The 15506-nt window shown below is 40.5% G+C and overlaps 1 protein-coding gene across 4 annotated transcripts in view; it reads left to right on the top strand.

Annotated features, from left to right (window-relative positions):
- PAMR1 (peptidase domain containing associated with muscle regeneration 1) overlaps positions 1–13080 on the top strand; it is a 68942-nt gene extending 55862 nt beyond the window's left edge. For 2 of the 4 annotated variants that reach the window (XM_084629987.1, XM_084629986.1), the window contains exons 7-12: positions 2100–2270; positions 5121–5333; positions 7283–7349; positions 9126–9358; positions 10418–10710; positions 12074–13080. In XM_084629987.1, the coding sequence (XP_084486113.1) occupies positions 2100–2270; positions 5121–5333; positions 7283–7349; positions 9126–9358; positions 10418–10710; positions 12074–12610 (1514 nt within the window). In that variant the 3' untranslated portion in view covers positions 12611–13080. The remainder of the gene's footprint in view (positions 1–2099; positions 2271–5120; positions 5334–7282; positions 7350–9125; positions 9359–10417; positions 10711–12073) is intronic. The other 2 variants (XM_084629989.1, XM_084629988.1) reach the window with 1 other exon arrangement.
- The last annotated feature ends 2426 nt before the right edge of the window (positions 13081–15506 follow it).

Here is a 15506-nt window from a genome sequence, read left to right as displayed (position 1 = left end):
TCATAATTTTGATGTTGGGTGTTGTACCAAGATAATGGAATCGAACTGTTAAAGAGAACCTTGAGATGGACAAAGCTAAGAAGGTCACCAGACTGGAAACCAATATAATGAACAGGACTAGAAACTGAAGATCATCAAGTAGGATATCAAGCAAGAAAGATACCCCGAGTCTGTGATATTCTCCCAGAAAAAGTTATTGTAGCTGGACAAAGATTCTGTCCGAGTGTATCCCAAAGATTGGGAAGCACAATTTAAACTGGTTGAAAAATAGTGTAGAGCTGATATGGGATATTGGTTAGGACTACCAGAGATGCAGAAAGCCCTATATGGGAGAGGAAGACTAATTCTGAGTGTGTTTCACAGATATTTATAGTGCTCCCCCCCCCCCGCTTTTTTTTAAAAAATGTATGGCAGTTGACAAGTCTGTTATGACTTTATATTTAGAGAGGAAAATTAGGAGCATGATGGAATAAATTAGCATTCCAAGAAAGATATGAAGAGTGACTGAGAATAGAGAGACCACATCTGGGCAGGCAAATTATGTTTAGAAATTTCAAAATACCTAGAAAAAATGCTTAAACAGTATGATGAATACATCCCCCTCTGCTCTCTTTCCTTTACATATGTAAAGCTATCAACTAGGAACCATAATGATATAAAAGATTTTTTGCTCAATTTTTAGGGTTACCATTTGGAGTGTTCTGGGTAAGGATATGTCCAAGTCTAAACTCTGAACCCACCAAGTTTGGGAGTGTTTGGATTTGGGGTCTTTTCTAGTTACTAAATGTCCAATGGTTTTCTCTCCCAAGGCTCACGGATAGTGGCACTGAGCCACATTGCCAAATGATCACTTGAAGTGTGTAATATTTCTCAAAATGGTCAGAATTCTATGGACCCTTGATGCTTGTGAATGGTGTGACATCCAGACCTGCTCTTGCAAACCTTACTCACATAAATAGTCCTTATTTATGTGAGTAGTTACATAGACTTCAGTGAGTCTACTCGCATGTGTCATGAGTAAGGATTACAGGATTGGACCCTGAGAGAGGCTTTGCTATTGGCATCAATAGGAACAGGATTTGGTCATCAGTTAATAAGTAATAATATTCTTTACACTTTTAGTTAATGAAATAGTAACATAGTAAAAGAAAAATTCATAATCCTATGAAAGAAGCGTGAAACAGGAAAGATCTGTCTGGCACCCATCTGCATTGAGACTACCATCTTCTATGGGCCACAACTGCTCTTATAAAACAAGATAACAGGTACCACTGAAACAGGTAAAGCCCTAATCCTGCAGGGCTACACCTTCGTGGAGCCCAGTTGACTTCAATGCTGCATCTGTTCTCAGCGAATTGTAGAATAGGGCCCAAGATACACAGAAAGAGAGAGACACTGAATCTTCTGTTCTCTATTATGCCCTTGGAGACATTCTTCCTTGGTGTGATTAAGCTACCCAGCCAACCAGTGTACAAAGGGTGCTGTGACCTGCACATTTACTATCTGCAATAATTACATTTATTGGGATTTTTCAGTATATCCCAATATAGAAAATACTGTGGCAATGGTAAATATTGCATTATGGTAAATGACAAGGTCCATTTTTAACAGTTGTTGTTGGGCCCCACAAAACACAGCTGTACATGCTTTTAGATGTGAGTGAGAAATATTAAAGAGTATGTGAAAGCTGAAACAAGAATTTTAAAGAATTTCAAAACTGGGGTTTCCAGGTTCTAAGTTATATCTTGTATTTCTCTGTTGACCATTCAAAACTCCTATTGAGATGGAGGGAGCTTCAAATAGGGACAGTTTTAGCAACTTAAGGCCCCAGTCCTGCAAACACTCAGGCATGTGCTTACCTTAGCATACATGAACTGAATGGTACCACTTATGTGCTGAAAGTTAAGCATATGCATAAGTGTTTGTAGGATCAGGACCTAAGTAAATTTTTGAAAGAACTTGCATGTACCTGGTCTTGTAATTTTGACTCCTGTGCCCATTTTTAAGCTATTTTTTTAAATATTCTACATAAATTATCTTCCTAACACAGTCCTGTTTTTGTAATAAAGTGGATTTTTTTGAAATATCTGAACTGTCAGTGGTGATGTGTAGGACTCCAGGTGCTCCCGCTCATGGTATTGTGGAAGGAGATGACTTTAAATACGGGGCCCAGGTTTACTTCAAGTGCAACGCAGGTTACAACTTAAAAGGCAGCCGTGTTGCCTACTGTCAGCTTGATGGGAGTTGGTCAACACATCATCATGAATGTGGTAAGGTTGCTTTAAGTTTTGATTTTTATCATGCCTAACCCATTGTATTGTCATTAAAACAAGCTATTGGGATTTAAATATTGGAATGTCCAAATCTCACTTGGAATTGGGCACATCCATGACTTAACACAATGTTCTTTCATCTCTGTATTTTTAAGACACCGTAGTGGATATTAATTTACTATCTTGGTGCCCAGGCCTGCAATCCTTACTCAAACAAAGCTCCCATTGTTTCATCTATGCCTAAGCAAAGACTGCTGGGCTTGGACCATGATTGCATAATTTCTAGAACCTGAAATATAAAAGAGGACCATGTGTCTTGTGCATTAATTAATAGCTATTTCCAGCACTACTGTGTTTCTTCTGAAGAGGTTTGTTGCACTCTGTGGCAGTGATTAAATGGCTCATTGTGGGGAGAACAGAGTAACATAGCAATAGGACAGTCATGCTAGAAAAAGAAAAATACTTTTGGTTAATGTTGCCTTGATAGTATGAAGGCAAACCTTAGGTCTGCCATTGAAGATTCAAATCTTTCCTTTCCACCCCCCTAGCCAAACAGTGTCCTGTATATATTTCTTCTTCCAGAAAGATGCTTCTGTTTCAGTTGTTTCCCACTGGACAGCTTTTGTTCCCAGATTCTAGAATCCTTTGCACTGGTTGGAGTAGGGCTTTCCAAAAGATGCTGAGGCAAACAATGCAAAATATTCTTGGGAATGTTTGGGGACTCCTTTATAAGAGCTCTTGGAGATCAGGAACAACAATTAAGGACATCCTTTGGGATAGATAGGAATTCTCCAACTGAAATAAATGTTTTGGAGTTTGGTCTATGAGTAACTTCAGTTTCCCTAACATTATGATGACATTGGCTACACCTCTTTAGTCTATAACTTGGTCTGCCCCTAGCCTTGTCTCTTATTGAAGCTATCTATGTTGTAAGAAGTATGTTCTTCCCAACTGGCTTCTCCTTCTGTTTAATCCATCAGATAAGTCATAGCCCTATACTTAACTTATGTCGCAGTCTGACACCATAGAAATGATAGTGCTGTCACAGGGTCAGATAGGAGAAGAAGGTCCTTTTCAAGTGGAGGCAGTTAGCTTACTTGGTTCAGAGAAGTTCAGGTACTTCTGAAATACAAGGGCTCTACTAACTACTTGGTGCAACCAGGCTGGATGCTACTATGGAAAATAGTTTACAAAAAAGGCTCCTTGGTGTGATATCTCAACAAGGATAGACTGATGTGATGTGGTTTCTGCCTGTCCTACCCTACTTTCCTATAAGAATGACAGACTAGATGGCAGTCTGGTCAGTGCCTGTAGGCAGGTCAAATATTTGTAGGGTAACTATAGACAGGCACATCAGGTATCTTAATTCCCCATCTCCATATCTGTGAGATCACATGGTGATGGGAGTGGTATTGTGAGACATGACCACTAGCAATGTACCAGCCACAAGGTCTTGTGAAGGAATGAAATTAATCTGTGATATGTGATCAGGAGTAAAGCAAGAGGGAGAATGATGGAACTAAACTAAAAGCAGGCATAGAGCTTCCTTTCTCTCCCTCTCCTGGATGTGAGAGAGCTCAGCTCCACCTCTTCCTGCCTCTTCAATATGGTCCTGATTCGGCAAAGCACTTACGCATGTGCCTAACTTTAAGCAGGTGATCAAGTCCATCTCTATTCACTCAGACACTCAGACATATGCTTAACTTTGGTCACATGTTTAAGTCCCATTTAAGTTAATGTAAAAAGAACATACTTAAGCACTGTGCAGAATAGGGATGGATTTAAAATAATATGCTTAAGGCTAGTCACATGGTTAAGTGCTTTGTCAGGACATATCTGGCAAAATGAAGACTTATGCCCAGTTCAGGAAAACAGAGGGGAGTTGCACTGACCCCATCTATGATGCAAAAAATACACATTAATTTCAGCCTCATAAGAAAAGCAGCAGGGGGAAAATCAATGATTGCCAATGGACAATATCAATGGGAAATATTCTTTTTATTTCAGAGCTTCTAAATGGGTCACACAAACAGCAGAAAGCTGAAAAAAATAAAGAGTAGGGAAAATATCACTTTAAGGAACATAATCAACTAGTTGTAAGCCACAAAAAAGCAGTAAACGGTAGGAGGAAAAACAAAACAAATAAAGGGAAAAGAAAAATGGGGAGGGGATTGAGGAAGAAAAGTTTTTTTTGTAGACAGAACCTCATGTGAATAAGAACGTTTTCATGTTTGCCTTTATTTCAGAGAAAATCAGTGTTCTTTATATTTCAGTATTTCCCTGCATTGTTAAGATCTCTGTTGTGCTTAAAAAAAAGAGAGAGAGAGAGAGAAAAGAAACTGAATATAAACAAAAGTGAACCTAAGTAATCTAGTTTCATTATCCAAACCTAGTGAAATGTGGAAAGTAAATAAAACAAGAAAAATGGTGCAATAAGACCCTGATCCTGCAAAGTTTTATGTATATGCTTAATTTTATGCACTGTAAGTAGTCCTGTAGAAGCCAATGGAACAACTCACTGTGTGTAAAGTTAAGCTTATGCCTAACATTTTATAGGACTGAGGCCTAAATTTGATTTTTAAAATTATTTTCGATTTAAAGCCTTTCAGCTTTTAAAAACCTATGGTGCTGTTAGCAGTATGGTTATTATTTCTAGGCTAAGACTTCTACATTGACATTGTCCCTTTAATATTTGTTGTTGACTAGTCCTGGCATCACATTTAGTTTAAAACATTAATTGTAAATTAAGTATACTTTGTGTAGCACTGTGGGCGTGAAATGTCAAATGATCAGGGGCTCACAATTAATTCTCTGTGAAAAATGTTTACTTTTTTTTCTTGTTGTTAGTTCTACAAGAAAAAAACTGCTCAGACCCTGGTGGCCCATTCAATGGCTACAGAAGAGTGGTGGAAGACACTGGGCTAATGACCGAACGCTACGCAAAAATCGGCACAGTCATTGCTTTCTTTTGTAACAACTCATACGTTCTTAGTGGTAATGAGCAGAGGACCTGCCAAGACAATGGAGAGTGGTCAGGGAAACAACCAATCTGCATAAAAGGTAGTTTTCAGTCTCTTTGCTCCAGCTCATAAAAACTGATATGTTTTACCTGGAGTTTGTTTTGTATATTATTTTCTGGCTAAACTATCTGTTTTCTAAATACCTTCAATAAAAGGGTGTGTAATGGCTCAATCAGATTGGCACCTGATACTGAAGCTGATAGTCTGCCCACGCTCTCTGGCTGCTGAACTCAGCCAGGGAAGATGGTAGTGATTCCAAGAGAAGTTTCTTCCTTTAAGAAAGGATAGGAATTTATCTCATTTCCCCCAACACCTTTGTTTTCCCTACCCTCATACTGGAATCCGGTATGGGTAGCGTCAGTGAATCAAAGAAGACCATGGAGGAACTGGAAAATGAAGAAAGGTCTATTCTGTATAAGGAATTATTAGTCTTGCTGTCACAAGGTCCAGTTTTCAATCAGGTTTAGTCAACAGGACTCCTTACATAAGTAAGGGTTTGCAAGATCAGGCTTACAGTCTGCAGTCTTTCAAGACTTGGTTCAGCAATCCGTCTGCATTCAGCAAAGCACTTAAGCACGTGTTTAAGTGCTTTGCTGATTCAGGGTCTAATAGACGTGTGATGGGAACCACAACAAGAGGAAGGATGTGTGTTGGGAACTATCTAAACATTTCCCCAAAGAGAGAGAATTTTGTAATACATATTAACAGATCTTTGTTAAACAAAATGAAATATTATAAGGACAATTATTTATCCTTTTGGGGTTTTGTTCTGTATTTTAAGGCTTAAACACCCTTGCTGCACATTGTGTTAAGTGCTCCATTGATAGAAAGTACCTTTTCCCTCTAACCCTTTTGATTGATGTTAACTTTAACAATTACCAAAGGTTTAACATATGTTATTAATCACAAATGCAACTAAGTATTGTAGAATGCCACAGTGTATGACTTCTCAAACATACAGATGAACCACATCCAACAGGAATCCCTCAGTTCATCCACTTTACTGGAGGGAAAGAGATCTTGGCACAATCAGCTGAATTATTAAGGACCAATCAGATATCTATCTCCCCCCCAAAATAATTATAATATACATAATTTAAAGTCCTGGGATTCCCCCATCTGTTATCTTAGGCAAATTTGAGTCAACTTGTTATGCTCGTTCGAATTAGGCCCCTCTCAGACGGGTGTACAAGATGACAGGTTGGCAGCTATCTGTAACATCCTACTATTTTCATGCCAGGTGCCCAATCATCTGGATTATCCATGTATACCTAGGCAGATGGTGATTATATATTTTAATTCGATTTTAACAAAAGTTCACTCAGATTGCAAATAATCTGCTGTGGTCTTTTAATTATTGCTCTGCAAAAGCACTAGTGGTCATTTCTCTCTCTATGGCTAAAACTATTATACCTGCCTAAGGCAGAAGACACACAGATATTACAAAGATGGATGCCTGGCAAATGGGGTAGATAGAGCAACAGAAAAAGTATTTTTAGGGGCAGAGAAAAAGTTGGGCTCCTCAGCTAATCTCTTGTGGTATATCACATTCTTGGTAGACACTGAAAAGAGTTTGAGAGAGAGAGAGAACTCAACTCTTTTCAGTGTCTATCAGGAATGTAATATACCACAAGAGACTAGTTGAGGATCCCAGCTTTTGCTATCTATCTATCTATCATTTATTTAGGCAGGTTTAACAGGTTTACAAAACCCTTGCCATGTATATATCAGAGACAAAATAATTATCATTCCAACAGTGAGCATTTGTTTAGAGAAACATACAGTAACATAATCATCAGATCTCTCTATAACAGGGCCAACAGGGGTGTTACCACATATATTTTAATGCATATAATTATATCTACTTATTGCCTCTTCTCTTCATCCAGTCCATTGTTGCTAGTGACAGGAAAGGTGGACAGGTATCTGAACCATAACATTTGAGCTCTGAACATGGAAAAGGATTGTGCAACACTGTATTTTTTTTAGCCTGCAGAGAGCCAAAGATCTCTGACCTGGTGAGACAGAAAGTGCTTCCAATGCAGGTTCAGTCAAGGTGAGATTGTAATGCCTCAATTTTAAGAACGTTTGTTATTTATTCCCCCTATGGGATGCAGCCAGAATTAGGGTTGTGATCTTTGTAACAGTCAGCAGGGGTTCCCCGGAGATTCCTTGGGACTGTGGGGTCTTACTGAGGAAACTGGGGGTGAAGGGGGAAGGCATCCTAGGATGGTCTGTTGCAATAGGCACCATCACCCAAAGAGATGCTACATGATGTGGTAGGAAGCTGGGCTTGATAGGGATGGGAAAGCTTGGTCAGAAAAAAATCAGGGCCTGCCCTGAACTTTTGCTCATTTCTCAGAAAGAACCCAACCCAAATCTGTCTGAGGATTCTGCCATGTTCAGAGTAATTTTTTTATAATCATTAGTATTTTTTGGTTTTGTGCCCCTCTGCAGTGCTGACCTTGTATGTTTTTAGTGGCAGTGCAAACATGACCAATATCTTCAGTCTCTGCCCCCCTCCCCCCCCCCCCCAAAAAAAAAAAAAGATTTACACTGCTTAACACACATGCCACCAAGAAACATATTTGGCCCTTATCACCATAGTATCTGGGCATCTCACACCCATGAATTGAACTTGTATCCCCATGCAGTAGGGAAGTATTATCCTCATTTGTACAGATGGGGAACGGAGGCAGAGAAAGTGATTTATCTGCTGTTACACAGAAAGTTGGCAGCTGAAGAGGGAACTGAACATAGGCGTCAGAAGTCCTAACCTAGTGCCCTATCAACTGGACCATCCTTCCTATTCAGATGTCGTCTTGTTTAAAGAAAAGAAATGGACTTTACTGCCACTGCTCTCAGTCTTAGTATCTTGGCTTTGAGGGGGTGTCACATGTAATCTGACAGTTTCCACATATATAAGACAATCTGTCTCTCTGGGACCTTAAGGGATATATGCTATCATGAGAAAAATCATAACATACCGTGAGAAAAATCTATTCCCCAGGCATTTCTAGCTCGATTGGCTGCAACAGGTAGCAGCAATCTCACAGGAAACTCATTTCCTGTCCATTTTTGCAGATTTCAATAGGTTTCCCCACAAGCAATCAGACCTTCATGTACTTCCAAGTGGTTTCTCACAGAGATCATGTAGTTGTCATGAATGAAGGATTTAAAATATTAGCTTTGTAAAGTTCATAGTACAAATTCAGAATGGTTAATTTCATTTTTAGAGCACATTTAAACATTAAAAATAGGTCCCATACTTCATCAGATCAGTGCAATCCCTAAACTAAAATTTAGCGATTGGTGCAATTATACATTCTCTCCGGTATGGTAATCATCTCTGTTAATTGCTAAATCAAGCTACTTTATCAACATAGTTTAGTCTGAATCTTTTCCCAATACTGCCTATTATAATGTTCACTAGCGAAAAAGAAGGAGTCTAAACTCCTCTCTAGTGAAAATTAATTATAGAACACCCAATTCGAGTATAATTTTTCCATTGAAAAATGCAGCATCACATGTCTTTTGCAAATGGTGATAACATGAACTATTATCCACAAAATATTCCTATGTAACTGGAGACACTCCAGAAAAGGTAAACTAAAAAAACAAAAACAACCCCTCCCCCCATCTATATAAAGGCTGAGCTGCAAATGGGAATTCTGCTAAACTGTGTTGGAGAGTTTTTTGCCTTGTGCTTCCAGCAAATAAGCAAAGCCCTTACGTTTTAAAATGGTGCGTAGTGCAGCTGGTGATAAAGCAATGATCATGATCGTTTTTTGTCATATTATCATTTCCCCATGTTTCTTGTATGGTGAAACAGGGAGACGCCTTTGCATCAACTCTACTCTTCTGCATTCAGCAAACAGAAGCTCGAAATATATCCAACCAAGAAGCCAATGCTGCCCTTTGGAGACCTGCCTCCAGGGTACCAGCATTTGCACACTCAGCTTCAGTATGACTGCATTTCTCCCTTCTACCGCCGCCTGGGAAGCAGCAGGAGAACCTGTCTGAAGACAGGAAAATGGAGTGGGCGGGCTCCCACATGCATTCCAAGTGAGTTGTTAAGAAGAAAAGAAATACTCATCTTCTGTGGGTGGGGGCATGTATGCATCTTAGATAAATGGAGATTCCTAACAATGTAGGCTGCCTGTGCTCCCAGCTGGGCGAGAAGGCGCAATGACACTGGGAAGATAGATGACTCTTTCTACTCCACAGCAGAACTTCTGTTGATGACACCAAGTGAGGAGACAAGCTTTCAGTTTTGTAATTTGCCTATGATTTGGAAACATTTTCCTATTATTCACATTTTCCCACTTAGAGCAAATTCAATGTTTCACTTGTCTCTGCGCTTTGGCAGATAATTTACAAATACATCAGACCAAAAGCAATAAAGTGGAACCAGTGAACTTTTAAGAGGCTACTCCCTTTACTCGATCCTGCTGAGGATGGGACTATTTTGCAAAGTTCAGAACTGGGTACGAATTACCTCAGAGTTAGGGGCTATGCAAATCTGGAGATTTGGGACAGCCCATTATTGGCATAGGGCCAACTGTAAAGTTCAGATCCAGACAAAAGTTCAGAGGGTTTTGGATCTGGGATTTTGGTTTGGGCTCATCTCAAGTATCTAGAAATATTTTTTTCAGTCTTTAGTTGCATAAAGCCCATTTCTACGAGATGACCCATTTCTGGTCGATTCTTGTGTGGTTGCTTAAGATGGGTTTTAGGGTGGAATTTTCACACAGCTGTGGTGTCATCCTGATTCTTTCATATCTTTATGTAATTATATTGTTATAGGGCAGTCTTACAAAATTGTAATGGAAAATTACTAGTTCAGATGCAAAATTTACCTTCCCACCTTTTAAGAGGAATTCCAATGAGAATGAAAAAACTAATAATATTTTATTCACCCTTTAAAAATAAAAATTCTCAAGGTGTTTGTGGGTGAGTAGAATGTTGCAAGGCTGATCTAAGGGTTAATTGGTAAACATTTTCCTGGTGCTAACCAATAAAGTTTAGTACCCTAAGGCGCACCATAGTTGGGAATCAGGACGTGGAGACATTCAGATTCTTGAGGAAAAAGAATCAACTCATCCTAGGTTCATATTTTTACAGTCTGTGGAAAAACGGAAAACATCACTCTTCAAAAGACTTCATCTATCAGATGGCCCTGGCAAGCAGCCATCTATCGGAAAGCCAATGGGGTAAAGGAGATCAGCCTCCGGAAGGGGGCGTGGATCCTGATCTGCAGTGGGGCCCTGGTGAATGAGCGCACTGTGGTGGTGGCAGCTCACTGTGTCACTGACTTGGGGAAGATCACGGTCCTCAAGACAGCGGAACTCAAAGTGGTCTTGGGGAAATTCTACAGGGACGACGACCGAAATGAGAAGACTATCCAGAACTTACGGGTGAGTAAGGCATTCAGATGGGAGTGGAGAAGTGCTGACAGAGATACAGACCTGGATCACCCCTGTGGTCCGTCTTGCATGAAGAGAAAAAAGCCCATTCTTAGGAATATGTATTATATATTTTGCATACTTTTGTTTTGACATTCCTGGAGCCTGAAGTCCCATGTTCATTGGCAGAACTCTTATGGTATGGGAGGGGCAGCAGCACCACTGCAAGCTTCCCTGCACATCATCCCACTAACATCCCTCACTCCTGACAAATAGGGATGAATAGAATTGTTCAGCTGGTCTCTTGGCTGAGATTTCCAAAAAAAAAGGGATGCCAGCCAGTGCCAACCAGTGATTGTGCTTTCGGGGAGGGAGACACATCTCCACTGATCCTGGTCTGTGACCATCAACTCATTTTACATTTCAGCCCCAGATCTAAACAACTCCAAACTTTGGGGAAGTTTGGATCTGACTCCAGATCCATAGATAACAGTTCAGGCCCAGGTCTCATCAAAGTAATTTGATGAGTTAATTGATTTTCCAAGCTAACCTGGGCAGACTAATGGTTTCATATCAAAATCAGGAGAAACTCAGCAGTTTTAATTGTGTTTTTCTTTTTGATTTTTGAGTTCATTAATATGTTCTCTCCAATAAAATACAGTTACTTTGTTTCTTGTTTTATATTCAACTTTCTGCTTCATTTTGGTACCTAACCCCACCTTCCTCTGCCTATCCAGAGTATTTTATTATTCTTGATAGGAAAGTCTTTCCCCATTCTGCTGCCTGGAGTTTTCTTCTGACAGCATCTTATCAGCCCAGTAAGGGATAAAAGATTAGGCTCTAAAGTTATATATTGCATAATGCATTAACTCTTTCTTTTGGGGTGAGTTATTGGAAGAAACTCAATAAGATATATTTTAGTTCATCTGTAGGACACTGTTACATTTCTGCAGACTGAAACTGACATGCAATCAGACATTGTCCACTAAAGGACTAGGCAAAGTTTTCTCAATAAAAGGTTAAGCTACTTGAAATATATTTCCCTCTTCCCTCCTCCAATTTCATTGCAATCATAAAGTGGGCCAATTTTTGTTGAAAAATTGATTGCCTTTCATGATTTTTCTTTTTGCTGTCAGTAAAAATTGATTTGATCCCAAGCAAAAGTTGTCTTTGAAACACCGCATTTGAATATTTTGCATATTCTTGATTTGAAAGAGCATTTGACTGAGTAGCATAGACAAGGAAGCTTTGAGGGGTGCAAAATCAGCTGAGATTAAATGTGAAAATATCATGGAAAAATGGTCAATGATTTCCCACACTTCTATTGTCCATCATTATTAATCCTGTAAATTTTCCCTCTCTGGTTCCTTCCTAGATTTCTGCCATCCTAGTGCATCCAAACTTTGACCCCATATTGCTTGATTCCGACATGGCCATTGTAAAACTCCTGGACAAAGCCAAAATCAGCAGCCATGTTCAACCCATTTGCCTGGCATCTGCTCATGATTTGGACCCATCCACAGAGGATTTAAAAATAGTGATTACTGGCTGGAAGATACTGGCTGACATTAAGGATCCCAGCTACAAGAATGATACAATCCGCATGGGAGTTGTTCAGATGGTGGACTCGCTCTTGTGCGAGCAGCAGTATGAGGATAATGGAATCCAGGTCATCATCACTGACAGCATGTTCTGTGCCAGGCAGCACCCCACTGCCTTTTCTAACATCTGCCCTGCTGAGACTGGAGGCATTGCAGCCATAACGTTGCCAGGAAAAGCGTCTCCTGAGCTAAAATGGCACCTGATGGGATTAGTGAGCTGGGGCTATGATAAAACTTGCAGCCTAGAACTCTACACTGGTTATACCAAAGCAATTCCATTCAAGGACTGGATTGAGAAGAACATGAAATAAAAAGCTGTTTCTGGAAATGGCCTTTTATAAATTTCGTAGTTTCTCTCACAATCTCTACTGCTTTAGGCTTCTCTTCCCACCGACGGTTAAGGCAGATGCCCTGACATTTTGTCATAGGCTCCGCTGTTCAGTGAGGCCACTTTACTTACAATACAGGCTCTCTCTGCTTGAGGAGTTTCGACTTATCTCCCCCTGCCTGTCTTCCTGGGTGGGAAGGTGGTGCTTGGCTCCTGAATCTGACACCCATAAGCAGGACAACTGGTAATGGCTGAATTCAGTCTGTGGTTTATAGTCAGCTAGATAAATGGATCTGTGTGCATTTCACAAAGGAGCACAGGTTTGAGAGTAGCCTGAAGTAATTACTATGGAGGAGCTTGTTATGGTGTATTCTCTGTATTGCCATAGTACGATGTATTCTTTCCCCCTCCTGAGTACTGTACACATTAAATGAAGGTTTGTTTTTTAACCTATTTACCCATGTCCGATATCAGTTTTATTCAGAGTCCCTGTCTCCTTTTTTATGTCCCACTGTCAGTGGGATGAACCTCCCCGCTTAGCGGTTATGCAGTAGGGGAACCCGGTCTCTCCCCCTCCACTCTGTCCCAACCCAAGAGCCCTCTTGAGCATCATAAGGCAGGAGTCCACTACTGGCTGTCTGGCTAATGCCTCCCCTGGTCCTCCTCAGCAGGGTAGGGATTCTTGGCTCTGTGCAGCAGATCTCCCCTGGGAAAGCCTTCCCGGCATTGTCCCTTTGCAGCAGGAAGCGCAGGTCTGTCTCGCTTCACCTACCATCCTGCTGTGCTGAGAGACTACTTTCCACTGCTCTCCTCCAACTGGAGCAGGCCCATGAGGCAGCAAGGTTTCCCAAGCCCAGGATTGTTCCTGCACCCTTAACTCTCCAGTGTGGGGTTTGTCCATCACATAACTCCCACCAAGAGGTATTTTCTTCCTGTGGATGCATGTGCATTGCTCTCACTGGGTGCTGTTCGTGCACACTGAAAGGCAAAATTGGCACAAATTAGGTTTAAGGTGTAAACAATTGACAGCTTTTTTGAATACATCCAGCTCTGTTATTGGTCTACACAGAAACACTATGATTAAACACAGTTGTAAAGTCCTAGTCACGTATTAAAAACCTGAATGATATTTTTCAGAAGCTTTCTCGGGGGGCATATCCAAGACCTAGTAAGGCCTAAGGGAGTGGATCTCTTTAACACGTTCTGATTAGATTTACAATCAGTGAAGCTCTTCATTGAATCCTGCAGAGTTAGAGTGATAGTCATGATGAACTAGTTAGTCTATTTCCAGCTCTGATTTCTAGGATTCCATGAAAATCTTGGTTAGACAGGGTTAGGACTCAATGGTTTTTCCGCATTTACAGATTTGAAAATGATTAAAATGATGGCAATTACTGCTGGCAGATAGCAATATACAGTTTATTTTGCTTTCAGTGGCAGAGGGACTCAATGTGTTATCTTTTGGGTAGTGTTATTCTTATTGACAATATGAGTAGACAAATGTATTGCCAAAGTTCAAAAGTTTAAGGGCTATGGCCACAGCAACTGACTTCTCATGTTGCATTTTTCCGTTCCAGTTCAATTCCCATTCATTCATCTGCCAGCAGACTGTGCTTGGCTGACATGCTGCATGACAAGAAAAATAAGTCTTAATTAAATTTGAAAAATCAGGTCTATTTCATTCCTCCTGTGGGAGGAACTATTTGCCAGTGAATGTGTGGGATTTCCTACTCTTACTGTAGAGGTTAGATGTAATTAGGTGGCAGTTTTGTGGAAAGGACAGTCTTGCAGTAGGTCAATGATAGCATTGTGTGTTTCTTCCTAAGGCTATTAACAAAGAGTGAACTAAGAGTATGACAAAGGAAGATACTTGTATATTGGAACGTGTCCTATCCAGTGAGAGCTCTTTCATGGCTGAAAGAAAAGGGAAGGTGAATCTCTCTATCCTTAATAGTAAGAGTCGCTCACTCCCAAAGCAGAAATAAAGAAGGGCCAGGCTTGATTTTCTTCTCACTGACACCAGCGTAACACCAGAGTAACTGCATTGCCTTCAGCAGTTATTGTGGACTTAAACCAAAGTGAGTGAGAGGAGAATCAGAATCCAGATTCCTCCTTTTTCTGGATTTAAACTATGCCCAAATAAAACATCCTCAGTGCTCTGGAGTCCAAGCAGCACAGCAAAATCTCATTATGAGTTAAGTCCAGCCTCTACTTCTCCTCTTCTTGCTTTTATACCTATCAGCTGGGCCTAGCAGCATTATGATCCCCAGCCATATCCACTCCTCAGCCACTTATGTTCTCCCTGTCTAGTTCCAATCCCTCACAGACCAGACAGGGAAAACTGAAAGGTTGAGCTTTGGCTATATCTGAGTGACCATAACCCAGCTGCCCACTGGCTACCCAAGAGTCAGATGGGGAATAGCATACATACCCCATCATACAGGGAGAGAGATTCAGCTGAAGGAATTACAGAAATGAACTTCAGAATGAGTTATATAGCTCCCTGCAGTAAAAATCATTACACCTGTTACATACATCAAAATTCAATTTCCCTTCATTTTGCAAAGTCCCTGAATCTCTTCTGAGAGGAGATGGACATGAAAACTCCAACTCAGGCTGAGAGTTTGTCAGAATTCAGGTCAAGAATTGTAATCCATTTTGGTCCACACACATACAGAGTCATAGTCATACACCCACACAGCTGTGTGTTTATATGTGTGCATGTATAATCCCTCATACAGAGCCGTGCACACATATACACACACCTTGTTTCTATTCATAGAAAGTACAGATGGAAAAGCCCTGATAAGGTAGGTCAGCTAGTCCTTCATGGCTCAAAGGTCAATGAGGGGCTGTTCCCTTCAGCATTTACCAGTACT

The sequence above is a fragment of the Lepidochelys olivacea genome, assembly GCF_965140295.1.
Source record: "Lepidochelys olivacea isolate rLepOli2 genome assembly, chromosome: 6".
Lineage (NCBI taxonomy): Eukaryota > Metazoa > Chordata > Testudines > Cheloniidae > Lepidochelys > Lepidochelys olivacea.
This window is presented reverse-complemented; position numbering and strand designations above follow the sequence as displayed.